We start from the raw sequence: 15,784 nt of genomic DNA, 5'->3' as shown, positions 1-15,784 counted from the left end.
GCATTGGAGGACGGTCCAAAGCCTTGGGACCCTGCACCCACGTGGGAGACCTGGAGGAAGAGGCTCCTGGCTCCTGGCTTCAGGTCAGCTCAGCTCTGGCCATTATGGCTATTTGGAGAGTGAACCAACAGATGGAACATCTTTCTGTTTCTCCTTCTCTCTGCAAATCTGCCTTTCCAATAAAGACAAATAACTCTTTAAAAATGTGTGTTAAACTTGTGCAGAGGACAACATTTTGAGAACAGTTTGTTAGGGTGCAGAAGTTTCTGGAACCCACGCAGCTTTTCTTTCTCTCTTTTTTTATGATGTAGACTTTTCATGAACTTTCTGGAGATTCCCACACCCATGGATTTCAAATTTTTTTTACATTAAAGTAGAATGTTAATTGCAATTTTTAAATTAAGATTTATCATTTTTATTGAAAGAGAGATTTAGAAAGAGAAAGATCTTCCATCTGCTGGTTCACTCCCCAAGTGGCTGCAACGGCCAGACCTGAGATGGTCTGAAGCCAGGAGCCAGGAGCTTCTTCCAGGGTGCAGGGTCCCAAGGCTTTGGGCCGTCCTCCACTGCTTTCCCAGGTCACAGGCAGGGAGCTGGGTGGGAAGTGGGGCAGCCAGAACTGGAACTGGTGCCCATATGGGATCCCAGTGCTCGTAAGGGAAGTATTTAGCCACTGAACCGTCATCCGGGGCCCTTGTTGATGACATTTCCATGCCCTTGTTGTTGTACCTTATTAATGGGTGCAGTGTTACAGTGTAATCCGCGTAGCTAGTGTGTGGGGTCATCAGGGCGGTCGGCAGTCTCATCCGCTCAGACTTGCAGAATGCCCTCCGAGCTGTTGGCAGGCCCAGTGCCTCCTGGTGCTGGAGCCATGGGAAGGTGAAGTGGTCCCGCCTTCCGAGAAATCCTGGCGTGGCGTGCACCCTCACTCCCTGCCCAGCAGAAACATACGTGTTTGGCCCCCTCCTCTCTGATCCTGAGCTTTGCAATGACTCAGCCATGTCCAGTCGCCATCCTGAGAGCCACGTGGGCACTTGGCACTTGCAGTGCCTGTGGCCTGGGAAAGCAGTCGAGATGGCCCAGAGCCTTGGGACCCTGTACCCGCGTGGGAGACCTGGAGAGACGCAGGTGTGAGGTCCCTTGTCAGCAGCGCTTCCCAGGGTCTCTGTCAGGAGTGCCCAGGCAGCGCTTCTCGGAATGTGGCTCCGAGCTGCTGGCTCACTCAAGCTCCCTGCTTGCCTGTGTCGGGGGGCCCTCCTCCCCGCCCGTCCACTGAGGCTCACACTGCATCCCCACTGGGCCTGCCTGGCAGCGGGCCAGGCCGGAAGCACTTAGGTGCGTTCCCAGTGGGTATCACCCTGAGGGTTCAGCGCTGCTCAGCATCGCCACTGCCTGGCACTTCCCTGGCATAGTGTGTGTGAGCTGGGCGTCATCCCGAAGGTAGGGGGCTGGACGGAAGGCACGGGGCAGGACGGAGTGTGTCTGGGCCTGGGCTGAGCGGAGGGAGGTCAGGGAGGGATACAGGCTGCAGGATGGGCGGACAGGGAGGCAGGGCCACGTGGGCCACCTGCCGTGTCCTCCCTGCCCCGTTCCTGAGGGCCACACTGCAGCTGTGCAGGGTCTGTCCCGGAGCTCACACCAGCGGGCTTTCTCCTGACCCGGTCTAGGTCTGCTCGTTGCCCTGCAACTTCAGTGTGGAAAAGATGACGGCAGTGTGACATCTGGTCCCCTCATTGGCTGCCTCCTAGTGAGCGTGCCATTGAGGTCCCGCAGCCCGAGAGAGCTGTCCCTGGAGGAGACGTTTCAGGCTGTGTGGAAGGCCAAGGGCGAAGGCACGGCCTGTACCTCGTCCTCACAGGCCGTCAGAAGGGTCGCCTGCCAGGGCCGTGCTCGGGGCCACAGGAGGGGACGGCTCAGGCGCCCCAGGCTGGCGGTCAGGCACACGGGCTGCTCCCACGGGCTCTGGGCACAGTGCGAGCAGGAGGGGGCTGCTGGGCCGTGCCAGGGAGGGAGGAGGAGGGGTGGCTCACAGAGGAGCTTCGCCTGCAGGGGATGACTCGGCGTTCAGGCGGTACCTGCAAGAGGAATGACTGTGTCGCGGGGCAGGGCCTTAGGAGGGGGCTGCAGGGAGCCAGGCATGTTCTTGGGGTGTAGCGTGCTTAGACTGTCTGAGCACTTGCTTATACAGGAGTGTTGGGAGCTGGGGTCAGCCCCGAGGCGATTGGCTGTGGTGAGGACATGACGTGACACAAACGCAGGGCGGCCTGGGCCGAGGTGGCCCCAGGAAGGGCTGAGATAGAAGGTGTGTGGGGAGGCAGTGAGGTGGCTGTGGGCAGTGTCCTGTAGGGGGAAGGAGGCAGTGGGGTGGCTGTGGACAGCATCCTATAGTGAGGAAGGAGGCAGTGGGGTGAGGCGAGGCTTCCGCGACCCAAGACAGCTGATGGCATTGGCTGGCGGAACCAGGGGTACCTGTGAACGAGTCTCATCCAAGTGCGTTTGTAGAGGAGCTTGGCACCTGGGCCTCTGCGAGCTGGCTGCCAGGCCCCTGCTGGCTCCTGGGCACCTGCTGGCTGCTGGGCCCCTGCTGGCTGCTATTCCCCTGCTGGCTCTTGGGCCCCTGCGTGCTGGCTGCTGGGCCCCTGCATGCTGGCTGCTGGGCCCCTGCGTGCTGGCTCCTGAGCCCCTGCGTGCTGGCTGCTGGGCCCCTGCATGCTGGCTGCTGGGCCCCTGTGTGCTGGCTGCTGGGCCCCTGCGTGCTGGCTGCTGGGCCCCTGTGTGCTGGCTGCTGGGCCCCTGCATGCTGGCTGCTGGGCCCCTGCTGGCTCCTGGGCCCCTGCGTGCTGGCTCCTGAGCCCCTGCGTGCTGGCTGCTGGGCCCCTGCATGCTGGCTGCTGGGCCCCTATGTGCTGGCTGCTGGGCCCCTGCGTGCTGGCTCTTGGGCCCCTGCGTGCTGGCTGCTGGGCCCCTGCGTGCTGGCTCCTGAGCCCCTGCATGCTGGCTGCTGGGCCCCTATGTGCTGGCTGCTGGGCCCCTGCGTGCTGGCTGCTGTGCCCCTGCTGGCTCCTGGGCCCCTGCGTGCTGGCTGCTGGGCCCCTGCATGCTGGCTGCTGGGCCCCTGCATGCTGGCTGCTGGGCCCCTGCGTGCTGGCTGCTGGGCCCCTGCATGCTGGCTGCTGGGCCCCTGCGTGCTGGCTGCTGAGCCCCTGTGTGCTGGCTGCTGGGCCTCTGTTGGCTCCCGGGCACCTGCTGCTGGCGCCTCTAGGTTCGAGACTCACCCCTCACCTCGTCGGGTTCCTGAGCTGGGGCTAGGATGTGGTGCCAGGCACCGTAACGGAGGTTACGAGAGGGGAGGGTATTGAGATGGAAAGAGTGAAGTGAGACCAGGATGCAGAGGGCGCCCACACCGCCTTCTCTTTGTCTTCGCTGGGAACGGGTGGGTGACACCTCTCTGGCTCCCCATCTCTGTGCTCGCCTCCTGTCCCCTGTAAGGACCTCCCTTCTGGTACCTTCATTACAGCTGTCCCCTCACCTCTTGCTATTCAGGCCGAGCCCCACCCTCTAACTAGGGACCCCAGGTCTCCCACGACGGTGTCAAGGTGAAGTTGGGGTGCAGGTCCTGTGTACAGTTTGGCGACTATTTAGATACCCACAATATGTCTGCCGCTGGCGGTGATGCTGTCATGGCCATCAGCTGGGCCTGTGTGGAGAGGGCACAGCGGGGAGTGGGAGACGGGACCCAGGGAGGTGAGGTGCCCAGTGGGACCATGGGCTCCAGAGACAGCCCTGCCCACCCACCTAGCCCACTCCCCGCGCTGGGGACAGGTCCCACCCTGGCCGGGAACCCACAGGCCTGAGTCGCAGAAAGCTAGCTTCCCCGGGTCCAAGGAGGGTGCACGCTTCAGCCTCACGCTTTCCAGTGGAAAAGGCAGAGGTTGTTGCCCAGTGTTCCCCAGGGGGAAGAGCCCTGGCTCCGCAGCCCTGGCCTCGGTCCCTGCAGCTCTGAGGGCATGCTGGGCTGTGAAGGTGACCCTGCCGTGTGTGCTGTTTGCTGGCTTTCCTGCTGGTGAACAGAAGCAGCGAGGCTGTTGGTCGTCTCCAGGGTCACACAGCGTTCCGGTGTGGGTGAGGTCCCATCTGCGTCTCCCAAGATAGGGGGCTGTGGCTGGGGGGAAAGAGATCTTTCATTCACTGGTTGATTCCCAAACGGCTGCAGCGGCCAGAGCTGAGCCGGTCTGAAGCCGTGTTCACCCTAGCAGTGCTGCCCACTGCACCCAGTGCTGCCCCGTGTTCACCCTAGCAGTGCTGCACACTGCACCCAGTGCTGCCCTGTGGCGCCGTGCTGGAGAGACGTCCTGATGGGTGGGCTTGGTGCCGAGAGTGCGCAGCGGGCTAGCTGGGGACTGCTGTCCTGGCACCAGGGGCATCTGGCAGGGCACACCCAGGGTGCAGGTTTAGGACAGGCTCTGCTCCTCGGCCATGGTGGGCTCAGAACTGGAGGGCCCACCCCTGCCCCTGGAACCCGGTCTCAGAGCTACGGGCGCTGTGGACCGTCTTCCAGCAAGCCCGGCTGCTCACCGTGCAGACATGGCTGCCGTGCCAACAGGAGCGTCGTGCTCTGGGCAGGAGGACCCAGTGTGTGCTCTGGGCAGGAGGACCCAGTGTGTGCTCTGGACGTTTGAAGACCGGAGGAGCAGCTGAGAGAGCGAGCCAGAGGCACTACAGCCTCGTCAATCATTGACACGCTGCAGAGGCCAAGATGGCACCTGCGTGTGAGAGCGGGGAGCCTGGGGTGCTTCGGTGGGACAGTGCCCACTCTCACAGCAGGTGTCCTTGGAGCCTTTGTCGCAGCACCCCTGGGGCCCCCGCTCTGCTGCTCTCCCAGCTGTCTGCCGTTCAGGGTCCCCCTTGTGTTGCAGCACCCCGGGGCCCCCGCTCTATGAGGGCCCCCGCTCTGCTGCTCTCCCTGCTGTCTGCGATCAGGCCCCTCCTGGTTAGACTGCCCGGCTGCAGCGCCACTCTGCTCGGCTTTCATTCTGCCGTGGTCCTTTTCGCTCTGTACTTTCACTTCTTCATTCGCTCACAGGTGCTGCCCCCCCCCAGGGGCCGGCCATCACTCAGCACATGGTATTTTTAAACCGCAGGGACCTTCATGGCATAGCCGAGGCCCGGCGTTGGGTGTGTGATCACTCAAAGTGGTGTGTGTGTGCATTTAAAAGATGTATTTATGTATTTGAAACGGTTACTGAGGGGTGTGAGAGAGAGATCTTTAATCTGCTGGTTCACTCCCCAGAAGTGAAGAGCTAGGACTTGGCCAGGAACCTCTCCCAGGGCAGTCAATGGGTGCCAGGGTCCCTCTCTCCCGGGTCTCTCCCATGGGTGCCAGGGTCCCAAGCACTCGGGGAAGCTTCCCCCACCTTTCCCAGAGGAAGTTGCGGGACTGAAACCAGTGCCCGTGCGGGGTGCTGGCGTCGTGGGCAGCAGCTTCATGCGTCCCGCAGCCAGCCCTTTAGGAAGTGTGTGTCCTGGCAGTGTCTGACGGTAGGGACATGTCCCCATCTGACCGGTATGTCTGATTTTGTTCACAGATTCCCACTGGAAACCCGCTGTATGAGTCTTACTACAAGCAGGTAGGTGCCCCGGGTCTCTGTACGGCTGGAGCTGTGGGCTGGACATGGAGTTGCAGCCCGGCTCTGCAGCCTCGTCCCCTCCTGGTCTCTGCTGGCAGCTGCAGGCTGCCCACCGTGGCCCTGTCTTCTCAGGTGGACCCTGCCCACACTGGGAGAGTGGGGGCCAGTGAAGCTGCGCTCTTCCTCAAGAAGTCAGGCCTCTCAGACATCACCCTGGGGAAGGTAAGTGATGCTGGGGCCCGCCCACACCCCTGCTGCTGGGGGGGTGGCTCCTGGGAGTGGGCACGGCTCCTTGCCCACGCCCCTGCTCCTTGGGAGTCTCGGTAGCGCGTGATTTTGTCAGGCGTTGCTGTGCACGTCTGGCACATGCCCTGGTTTACGGAGCCTGGGGCATTGGGAGGGTGTCCGGGCTCTGCCCCGTGACTGGCTGTGTCACACGGTGTGGGGCGGTTCCTGTGCTGCCTGTGGTGGTCAGCACACGGGCCCTGATGGGCAGTCGCCCTCTGTGTTTTTGCAGATATGGGACCTGGCAGACCCTGAAGGTAAAGGTTTCTTGGACAAGCAGGTAGGTCCCTGGCTGCGTGCGGCGGCTGAGGCTCTCCCAGCATTTGCTCCTGTTCCCTTGCGCTCTGGGGTTATTACATTGGGGTTATTACATTGCATTGTGGGGTTATTACACCCATGACGGGGCTGTGTGCCCGCACCCCGAGCTCTCAGGGTTGGCCTGCCGTCGGGTCGTTTGTCAACTTCTCAGTTGGGAAAATGGTTTTAAAGCTTGGAAATGAGATCATCATGAACTCATGGCAATGGCACACAGCGCTGGGAGGGTGCTGGGGTGTCTCTGCCTCTGCCCAGGGGAGCAGTGACCTGGCCTTGGCACTGCCCTGCTGAGCACTCCATCCCCCGGGCCTGGCTGCTTCTGTCCATGTGGTACTGTGAGCAGCCCTGGCTGGCAGACACATGTCCCCCTGCAGGATATAGGACAGGTCTCCCTGGCCCCGCAGCTGCCCCCCTCCCCGGGCAGGCGCTGGACCCTTCTGCATTGTGGTCAGTTTCCCGTTGAGGTTGCCCAGTTAAGATTTTTACAGTTCTCACGAGTGGTTTGAAATGAGCCAGGAAGTGAGTTGGTCCAGCCTTCTCCCAGGTTGGGCAGGAAGGGCCCGTCTGTCCCCTGGGCATGGGTTGGTGGTGGGCACCGAGAGGCACGCTGTGCTTTGTGCCTGGGGTCCTGGCCAAATCGTGCCCCTCGCCCAGTGCCTGCCCGAGTGGGACCCGTCTCGAGGGTCTCCGATGACCTCTTTGAAGCAATGGAAATCTCTCCAGCTTGGCCGGATGACTGACTAAAGGCTAGCGTTGTGGTCTGGCTGCTTCCAGTGGGAAGTGTGTGGGAAGGACTGGAGGCCTGGGGAGCTGGGTCAAGGCCATGCCACAGGCCTGGCCCCGTGCTGGCCAGCCGGGGTGCCCGGTTCAGGGCCTCGGTGGACACCTGTGTCTGTTCCATCCTACTCTTGGGAGACCTTGCGTGGCCCCTGTGCACCCTTTGACTGCTGCTGTCCATGGCCAGCCTGGCTCCGAATTGTGGGAGTGGGCCTTCTCCTTTTTCCTTTCTTTCTTTCTTTTTTTTTTTTTTTAAGATTTAGTTTTATTGGAAAGTCAGATTTATAGAGAGGAGGCGAGACAGAGAAAGATCTTCCATCTGCTGGTTCACTCCCCAAGTGGCCACAATGGCCAGAGCTGAGCCGATCTGAAGCCAGGAGTCGGTAGCCAGGATCCTCTTCCAGGTCTCCCACGCGGGTGCAGGGTCCCAAGGCTGTGGGCCGTCCTCCACTGCTTTCCCAGGCCACAGGCAGGGAGCTGGGTGGGAAGTGCGGCAGCTGGGATACGCAGTAGCTCCGGCATAAGCAAGGCGAGGACCTCAGCCGCTAGGCCGCTGTGTGGGCCCTGTTTGCCTCTCTGGAGCACACGTTTGTTTTCGTTGGATCGTGTTCTGTGCCCGGGGTCCCGGGGGCACCCCGTGCAGCAGGAGCCTCTGAGGAGCTCTTCACAGGCCCTTGCTGTCACAGCGGACGGATGACGTGGCCCTGAGCTCACGCCTCGTCCTGCTTTGGCCTTTCAGGGTTTCTATGTGGCGCTGAGGCTGGTGGCCTGCGCGCAGAGCGGCCACGAAGTCACGTTGGGCAACCTGAGTCTGAGCATGCCACCCCCCAAGTTTGTGAGTATCCTGGGGCACTGGCCTGGGCATGGGCCATCTCGGCGGGCACCTGTATCTTCATTCAGCACAGCCATGCTGCTGGCGGCTGTCCCCCTCTGGGTCCAGAGCGCTGCCATCACCCCAGAGGAGCCCTGGTGCCCATGCACAGTCCCCCAGTCCCTGCTGTCCCCCCAGGAGAGCCCTGGTGCCCACGCACAGTCCCCCAGTCCGTGCTCTGTCCGCCCAGGAGAGCCCTGGTGGCCACGCACAGTCCTCCAGTCGCTGCTCTGTCCGTGGGCAGCTTGCCGTGGGGCCTGTGGAGTGAGGCCTTGTCAGCCGGGCTCCCGTGGAATGTGGCGTGCATGCGGTCTGGCTCCAGCTGCAGTGGTTGGGTGGGCTGTGCCTTTGTCCACCTGCGCCGCGGAGCTTGTGGGGTCATCTCCACCCTGACATAAACGTTTGTGTTCCGGGCTTGGTTGCACTCGGGCAGAGCGTGTCCCTGGCCGGAGCACGGCTGCTGTGTAACACGAGCCACTTGTCTCTGCAGCAGGACCCCAGCAGCCCGCTGATGGCCACGCCGCCGTCCACAGAGGCCCACTGGGCTGTACGGGTGAGTGACACGGTGCCCCTTGGCTGGACCCACGCGTGCCTTGTCACGGTGTTCAAAGCATCCTGTCACACCCTGTTGGGGTGTGGTGGGGCCCAGAAGCGGGGAGCCCCTGTGCCTGAGAAAGCTTTGGGAAGGTGCCACGTGAAGGACGTGTGTCTGGGGCCCTCTGAGCTGCTGCGGGAGTGGCCCGGCGTTGAGCTGTCCTTCCGTGGCCTGGTGCTGGGATCAGCCGGGATCGCGGTGGCTCACGCACGTGCTCACTGCAGGCGTCCGTAGCTGACCCACAGCCTACTCCTACTGTCTTCTTCCTGACGTTCCTTTAGATTGGAAAGGCAGATTTAAGGAGAAGGAGAGACAGAGAGAAAGATCTTCCATTGCTGCTTCTCTCCTTGAGTGGCCCAAAGGCCGGAGCTGAGCTGATCTGAAGCTAGGAGCCAGAAGTTTCTTCTGGGTCTCCCATGCGAGTGCAGGGTCCCAAGGCTTCGGGCCGTCCTCTCCTGCTTTTCTAGACCACAAGCAGGAAGCTGGATGGGAAGGGGAACAGTCAGGATATGAACAGTGCCCATGTGGGATGCTGGCATTACAGGTGGAGGCTTAGCATGCTGTGCCACAGCCCCTGACTCCCTGCTGTGAGAAGCTCCTTGGCACGTGCAGTCTTGTTTTGAAAACGGAATTGTGGCTGGCCTTGTGTTCCTGCTGCTAGAGTCAGCACAACTAGAGTGCAGAGGTCAGCACAGGACACAGCGGCCGTCCCACGAGGCCACCCCCCACCCTGCCCCTCGGTCTCACAGGCTCTCAGTCCAGCGTGCCGGAAGAACTGATGTTCTTAGCCCGTTGTTAGGGGCGACAGACGGGCCTGCCTGTTCTCCTGGCCGTCGAGGATTGCACGCTGGCAGAGGGGGATCAGTGTGGGGACAGGGCTGCGAGGGGCTCCCTGTGAGTGTGGCGTGTCACGCGGCCTCTGCTCAGGCCCCACCCTGCTGTGCTCCCCTCCCGGTGGTTCAGCCCCGTGGCGTGCACTCCGTGAAGGAGTGCTTGGTCAGCAGACGGCGATGCTATGTTCCTGCCCTGAGATGCTGCAGCAAGCGGGCTGGCTGGTCCTGCTGGCATGCGGCCAGGCTTGGCCAAGGGCTCTGCCTGCCCCCAGTCCCGGGGCGGCCTGTAGCTCCTGCGGCCAGCTCCTCTCTCTCGCTGACCGTGGCTCTCGGCTCCTTGCATGTCAGAGCAAGGCCTTGGTGGATGCTGAGGGCTGTTCTGTGAGCGTCGTGCGCCACACCAAGGGCCAGGGGCTGCCCGGCCGCCTTCCTTCAGCTTCGGGCCAGAGCTTGCACGCGTGGACTCACTCTGGCCCTTTCTGTGCAACCAGGTAGAAGAAAAGACCAAATTTGACGAGATCTTCGACAGCCTCCTGCCCGTGAACGGCCTGCTGTCCGGGGACAAGGTCAAGCCGGTCCTCATGAACTCCAAGCTACCTCTTGACGTGCTGGGCCGGGTGAGTGAGCTTGGGCCTCTGCAGGTGTTGCCCTGGCCTGGGCACGATGCGGGCACTGTGCGTGGCTCAGGGTGGGCCTGGGCCGTGGCGGCAGGCTCCTTAGGCTGTGCTGTGCCTTGCTCCTGGAGTGGACGATGCTCCATCAGGCAGTGGCTTGTCCAGGAAGCTCCAGCCCGTTCCCTCAGCACCCGCATTGCTGCGGCACCTTGGGCTCTGCACCCACGTTCTGGGGGGCACTCTGCCCTCCTCCTGGGCTGCCCCCACACCAGCCCGCCGACCACCTGTCTCCTCTTGCAGGTCTGGGACCTCAGTGACATTGACAAGGACGGGCACCTGGACCGTGACGAGTTTGCTGTGGTACGGCCTTCTGCGACCCCGGCTTCTGGGGAGGGAATGCAGACCCCGCAGGGGGAGGGAAGGGGCTTCATTCCGACAAAATTCCACATGCAAGATTACTCCAGAAAGTCAGGTCAAATGATAAGCTTTTTTCTGGAAAAAAATTTCAAGGGCCTGTTTGGGGCTCATCTCGTTACTGGGGATGTGGGTTAAAGTCCTAACCCTAAGCTTGGGCGTCTGACTTGGCTCCCTGCTCTCCCCGCTGCTGTGCCCGGGATGTGGTCACCCCTGCCCCGGCTCCCCGCTGCTGTGCCCGGGAAGTGTCACCCCTGCCCTGGCTCCCCGCTGCTGTGCCCGGGAAGTGTCACCCCTGCCCCGGCTCCCCGCTGCTGTGCCCGGGAAGTGTCACCCCTGCCAGCATGTGGAGCCCAAGTGGAGATCCTAGCTCGTGCTGTGGGTGCCTGGGGAGTGAACTAACCTGGAGAAGTGCCCTCTCTTTCTGTCTGTACACACAGGTATGCGTGTACACATAGATATACATGTATAAATATACACATTATATATGTGTATATATATTTGCATCTCAAATGAAATCTGAGAGAAACTTGAAATTTGCATATTAAAAGTCTTCAAACCATTTATGAAAAATGCATATTATGGGACTGGTGCCATGCCTCAGCAGGCCAATCCTCCACCTCCAAGAGCCGGGATCCCATGTGGGCGCCGGTTCAAGTCCCGGCAGTCCCACTTCCCACCCAGCTCCCTGCCTGTGGCCTGGGAAAGCAGTGGAGGACGGCCCACAGCCTTGGGACCCTGCACCCGCGTGGGAGACCTGGGAGAGGCTGGCACCTGCTGCTGCCCCTCTCTTTTCTCTCCTTGTGTGTCCACACGTCCACCCGTGTGCAGCTTCCCCCACCAAGGGCGCCCCAACCACCCGTGGTTCTCCAAGCGCGGTCAGCTCAGTGCCACTCTCCCCTGCGCCCACAGGCCATGCACCTGGTCTATCGTGCCCTCGAGAAGGAGCCCGTGCCCGCTGTCCTGCCGCCCGCCCTCATCCCGCCCTCCAAGAGGAAGAAGACGGTGTTCCCAGGCGCCGTGCCCGTCCTGCCCGCCAGCCCTCCGCCCAAGGACAGCCTGCGCTCCACGCCGTCACACGGCAGCGTGAGCAGCCTCAACAGCACGGGCAGCTTGTCCCCCAAGCACGGCGTCCGGCAGCCGCAGGTGCGGGGGCCCTGCGGGGAGCAGGGAGCTTCTCGTTCACTTCCGAAATCCACAGGGAGACCGGTCCCTTCCTTGGGCGCAGCAGTGTATGCCCACAGCCTCAGGACCCTCCCCAGTCAGTGTGAGGGCAGCTCCGGCTGGCCCGCAGCTCCTGGCACTGTGAGGGCCCTGCGATGTGCGGAGGGTGCCTGTCCGCACAGGAGTGGCTGGTGGGATGTGCACAGAATCCCAGCCAGGGAGGCTGGCCTTGCCGCTGTGCAGGCCCGGCCCCGCCCCAGGGCTGCCTGGGCATAGCCTGCCCTGCCGAAGGCCTCTGGGGCACCTGGCCATGGAGTGCCGCCCCTCCGGCCCTGCCAGCACCTCTGTGTGTGGGCTGTGTGGGAGCTGTGTGTTCATGGGGCAGGTGCCCTGGGGTCCCCTCTGCGTGAGGGCTGATGGAGCCGTGTTCATGGGGCGGGCGCCCTTATGGCTTCTCCTGGTCTCCTTGGCAATCCTCTGCCCTCCTGTGGCACTGATGCGTGGCTTTGGGTCGTCCCCGCCCCGCACCCACCCCAGCGCACTGGCTTTCCCTGGAGAGTGCCAAGTGACGGCACCCTGCACAGTTGCCGGAGGCCACCCAGAGGTGCCAGAGCTGAGTGCTGTGTCACAGAACTGAGCATGCTCGGGGCCTCCTGGAACCTGGCCGTCTGCGTTCTCATGAGCGGCTGTGATTTCAGTGGGTGCAGAGACCCAGGAGGGGACCCCACTTCACTCACTGAGTCCTCCCTGGTAGGATGCGGTTACTGGGGAGCCCCCTGGCCTGTCTGAGTCGGGCATAGTTGGGCCCCGTGTCCCCTCCGCCAGTGCTAGCACTTGCCATTTTCTTAAGGGAATCCTGAGCCACATGTGCCATGGGGGGCCCAGCCTTGAGGCCCCGCCGCTTCCGGTCATGGTGTTCGCCCCCCCTCCTGTGGGCACACCTTCGCCTCCCTGGCCCCTCGCTGAGTGACCTGCACATGCAGGCACCTTCCCAAGTTTGGGGCGGTCTTTGTTGGCTTCAGCAGGACCCCAGCCTGGACCACAACCCACAGCTTGTCCCCATGTTCAGGCTGGGGTACCTGTGGACTCTGCCCCCCGACAGGCGAGGGCAGGGGGCCGCGTGGGAGGGGTCCGTGGTGTGTTGACACCGCAGTCGGGCACCTGCTGTGCAGAGCTGCGCGTTGGCAGGGCCCGGGATGCACTGGCTCACGGCTCCCCTTAAACCGCCCTCAGCCGGCCGTGACCTGGGTGGTGCCAGTGGCAGACAAGATGCGCTTTGACGAGGTCTTCCTCAAGACCGACCTGGACCTGGACGGCTACGTGAGTGGCCAGGAGGTGAAGGAGATCTTCATGCACTCGGGCCTCACGCAGAACCTGCTGGCACACATCTGGTGAGCGCGGGGGCCTTTGAGAGCGGGTGTCCGGGCTGGGCGCAGGTGCCAGGGGTCAGCAGGGGCCCGGCTGTCTCCCCGCCTGCCGTGGGCCCCATGTCCAGCATCCCTTGCTGTCCCCAGGGTTGGCATGAGGGGTAAGGAGGGTCCGGCTGTCTCCCAGGCTGGTCTGAGGACCTGAACTTGAGCCTTCCATGCTGGACTTCCGCCTGGCCCCTCGCGGGAGTCCCACCTGGGGACTCGGGTGGCTGCAGCAGGGCCTGGTGTCGGGCCGTCAGGGTGAGGCTGTGCCAGGGCAGGGCCTGTTCCCACTGCGGCCAGCGGCTGGGCCCAGTCTCTCTCCAGATTCTCCCGCAGATCGCCGGGGCCTGGGCGAAGGCTTTCCCGGGCAGTTGTAAGGGGAACCCCTCACGGAGTGCTGCAAGCAGCCTGGGGCAAGTGACCGTCCAGGCACGGCAGCTCACAGGTGACCAGGGACGCCCAGCTGGCTCTCACATGCCATCTCCAAGTCTTACCATGCCCCTTCTCCACTGGCTTCCTGCTGTCACACACCCTGTGGCAGAGTATGGGTCTGCCACCCCTCCCGAGCCCTTCCACTGCAGCTCCAGGCCCTGGCTTCAAGCCTGGCGCAGCCCTGGCTGTGGGCAGGCAGCTGGGAGCACACCAGTGCCAGAGGGCATCTCTATGAAATACGAGAATCGATAGACACGCGTTAGAACCTGCTGCAGGCTCTGTGTGTGTCGGGGGACTACCCGCTGAGGGATTCCGTGAGGGACCTGCGGGGGAGCTGACTGGCCAGAGGAGACGTCCTGGCGAGCTGAACGCAAGCCTTGTCTTCTTTTTTTTTAATTTGATTTTCGATGAGGTTTATGTAGTTGATAAGGGAGTCAGGGGAAAGCGGGCGAGACCGTTGTCTCCACGTGTTCTTTTTCTTCTTCCTGTTTCTGGGGGTGGAGGGGAGGCAAGGGGAGAAGCTGCTCCAGCCCCCCAGCTGCCCCAGTGCCCGGGGACGGGGAACGGCCCCCAAAGTCATCCAGGGTCCCCGTGGCGCAGCGTTTTCCGAGGGTTCTGGGCAGGCGGTTCCGATAGTTCTGAAATGCTGTTGAAATGCTGCTTTAAGGATGAGGAAATTCTTCCAAGGTCTGTAGGCTGACGTAGTCCGCCTCCGAGTCTCCGTTCGCCCAGAGGTTTGCTGTTAAGCTTCGCCCGAGTAGGTGATCAATTTGTCCTACCTGCCTTCCTCTGCAAACCTATGGGTGCTGTGGCCCAGCCCGCACCTAGACCAGGGGGAGCTGCAGCCCAGCCAGAGACCCGCAGTGGCCCTCGCTGGACTGGCCCCCCAGCTCTGGTTCCTGTGCCTGCCAGCATGTGCAGCGGACTGGTCCGGTCTGCCCCACATGCCATTGAGATCTCGTGTACGTCATTGGGCATTGATGCCTAACAGCCCAACCAACTGCAGCCTGCAGCCCACAGTCATGCCAACAGGTGCCACCATCTGTCCAGCCACGCCCGCCCCCAGTCCTGGTTCTCATGCTCACCAGTGGGAGCCGCAGCCCATCAGAGAGGCCGCGTTCAGAGACGGGGAGCTTGAGCTGCAGGCACTGCGAGTGGCTCCTGAGTCCCAGCTCGGGATTCGCCTTGGTGCCAGCAGATGAGGGCCCGCCTCCCACTTCCTTCTGCCCGTGTTCACACACCACAGAACGGCCCAGGTCTCTCCCACAGGGAAACAGCTCACATGCCAGGCACTCTCAGAGGCCCTGCCGGCCAAGCCGGTCGCATGGGGCCAGGGCCTTAGCTCTGAAAGTCAGGGGGTTGTCCACATGGCGATCGGGCCCAGGCCAGGGGCTGGGCGTGCCCTCCCCTGGCATACCCAGCCCCACAGGGCAGGGGCGTGCCGGCCTGAAGTCTCGGGGTTGCATCCCTCTGACCCCTCATCAGCCTAGGTCCTCCCTCGGGGGGGACGTCTTGGGGTGGGCGCGCTGAGACTCGTCGGAAATGAGCAGAAGTGCCGGTGTGGGTGGCCTTGGTTCTCGTCCGGGCCGGGGTCGCTGGCTTGTGCTCACGGCGGGGCAGGCCCGGCGGCTCCTGATGTGTAACCCCGCGTTTCTCCCAGGGCCCTGGCCGATACGAGGCAAACGGGAAAGTTAAGCAAAGACCAATTCGCGTTAGCTATGTATTTCATTCAGCAGAAGGTCAGTAAAGGCATCGACCCCCCTCAAGTCCTTGCGCCGGACATGGTCCCACCTTCAGAGAGAGGCACTGCCGGCCCGGTGAGTCTGCTGCCCACTGCCTCCACTCCCACTCGCGTTGCTTCACACCGCTCGCCAGCAGGTGGCGCAGACGGCCCGTGGGAGCCCCCCAGTGCCCACTGTCCTGGCTGGGACCCTGGGAGGGAGGGAGGGAAGGAGGGAGAGAGAAAGAGAGAGAGCGAGGGAGAGAGAGTGTGTGTGTGTGTGTCCGTGCCCCAGCTGTAGGGGTGTGTGTGTGTGTGCGCGCCCCAGTCCCTGCTCACTGCCGTGTGCTGTGGCCTTAGGATGGTTCCAGCTCCCTGGGGTCAGGGGAGTTCACGGGCGTAAAGGAGCTTGATGACATCAGCCAGGAGATCGCCCAGTTGCAGAGGTGGGTGGTCTGCCCGTCCCTGGGGTGCACGTGTCCCCTGCGTCCTGCTCCTCGTGAGACACACGAGTGTTCAGAGGAAAGGAAGTCCTGGAGTAGCCAGTGGCTGCAGGAGTCAGGGGGCCTCTCCACGTCCCCTGGGGCGTGGGGTCTGGGTGGGTGCCCCGGTGGGTGTTGGCTTCCGTGCCCTCCTGGGTGCCCGGGCGATGGGGCCTCTGCAGGGGTGTCCTCAGGCCCGTTCCACCGCGGAGGAGTGGGGAACTGTGTCCACGGCGTGACTGA

The 15,784-nt window shown here is 62.7% G+C and overlaps 2 protein-coding genes across 7 annotated transcripts in view; both read left to right on the top strand.

The window, feature by feature from the left end:
• Positions 1 to 15,784, top strand: part of LOC121163398 (coiled-coil domain-containing protein 130-like) — a 469,842-nt gene that overhangs the window by 347,173 nt on the left and 106,885 nt on the right. The window lies entirely within an intron of this gene.
• EPS15L1 (epidermal growth factor receptor pathway substrate 15 like 1) overlaps positions 1 to 15,784 on the top strand; it is a 50,835-nt gene that overhangs the window by 3,419 nt on the left and 31,632 nt on the right. For 4 of the 6 annotated variants that reach the window (XR_005884872.1, XM_040990732.1, XM_040990730.1 and 1 more), the window contains exons 2-12: positions 5,586 to 5,627; positions 5,760 to 5,849; positions 6,145 to 6,192; positions 7,744 to 7,839; positions 8,366 to 8,428; positions 9,795 to 9,920; positions 10,218 to 10,277; positions 11,244 to 11,477; positions 12,729 to 12,886; positions 15,000 to 15,156; positions 15,420 to 15,505. Coding sequence is in view for 5 of the 6 variants with exons in the window: in XM_040990732.1 (XP_040846666.1) it covers positions 5,586 to 5,627; positions 5,760 to 5,849; positions 6,145 to 6,192; positions 7,744 to 7,839; positions 8,366 to 8,428; positions 9,795 to 9,920; positions 10,218 to 10,277; positions 11,244 to 11,477; positions 12,729 to 12,886; positions 15,000 to 15,156; positions 15,420 to 15,505 (1,160 nt within the window). In the remaining variant the exon portion in view is untranslated. The remainder of the gene's footprint in view (positions 1 to 5,585; positions 5,628 to 5,759; positions 5,850 to 6,144; positions 6,193 to 7,743; positions 7,840 to 8,365; positions 8,429 to 9,794; positions 9,921 to 10,217; positions 10,278 to 11,243; positions 11,478 to 12,728; positions 12,887 to 14,999; positions 15,157 to 15,419; positions 15,506 to 15,784) is intronic. The other 2 variants (XM_040990734.1, XM_040990731.1) reach the window with 1 other exon arrangement.

Source organism: Ochotona curzoniae, unplaced genomic scaffold (genome assembly GCF_017591425.1).
Source record: "Ochotona curzoniae isolate NIBS_2020 unplaced genomic scaffold, NIBS_Ocur_1.0 contig_605, whole genome shotgun sequence".
Lineage (NCBI taxonomy): Eukaryota > Metazoa > Chordata > Mammalia > Lagomorpha > Ochotonidae > Ochotona > Ochotona curzoniae.
The sequence above is the reverse complement of the archived record's forward strand: the minus strand, read 5'-3'. Positions and strand labels throughout refer to the sequence as shown.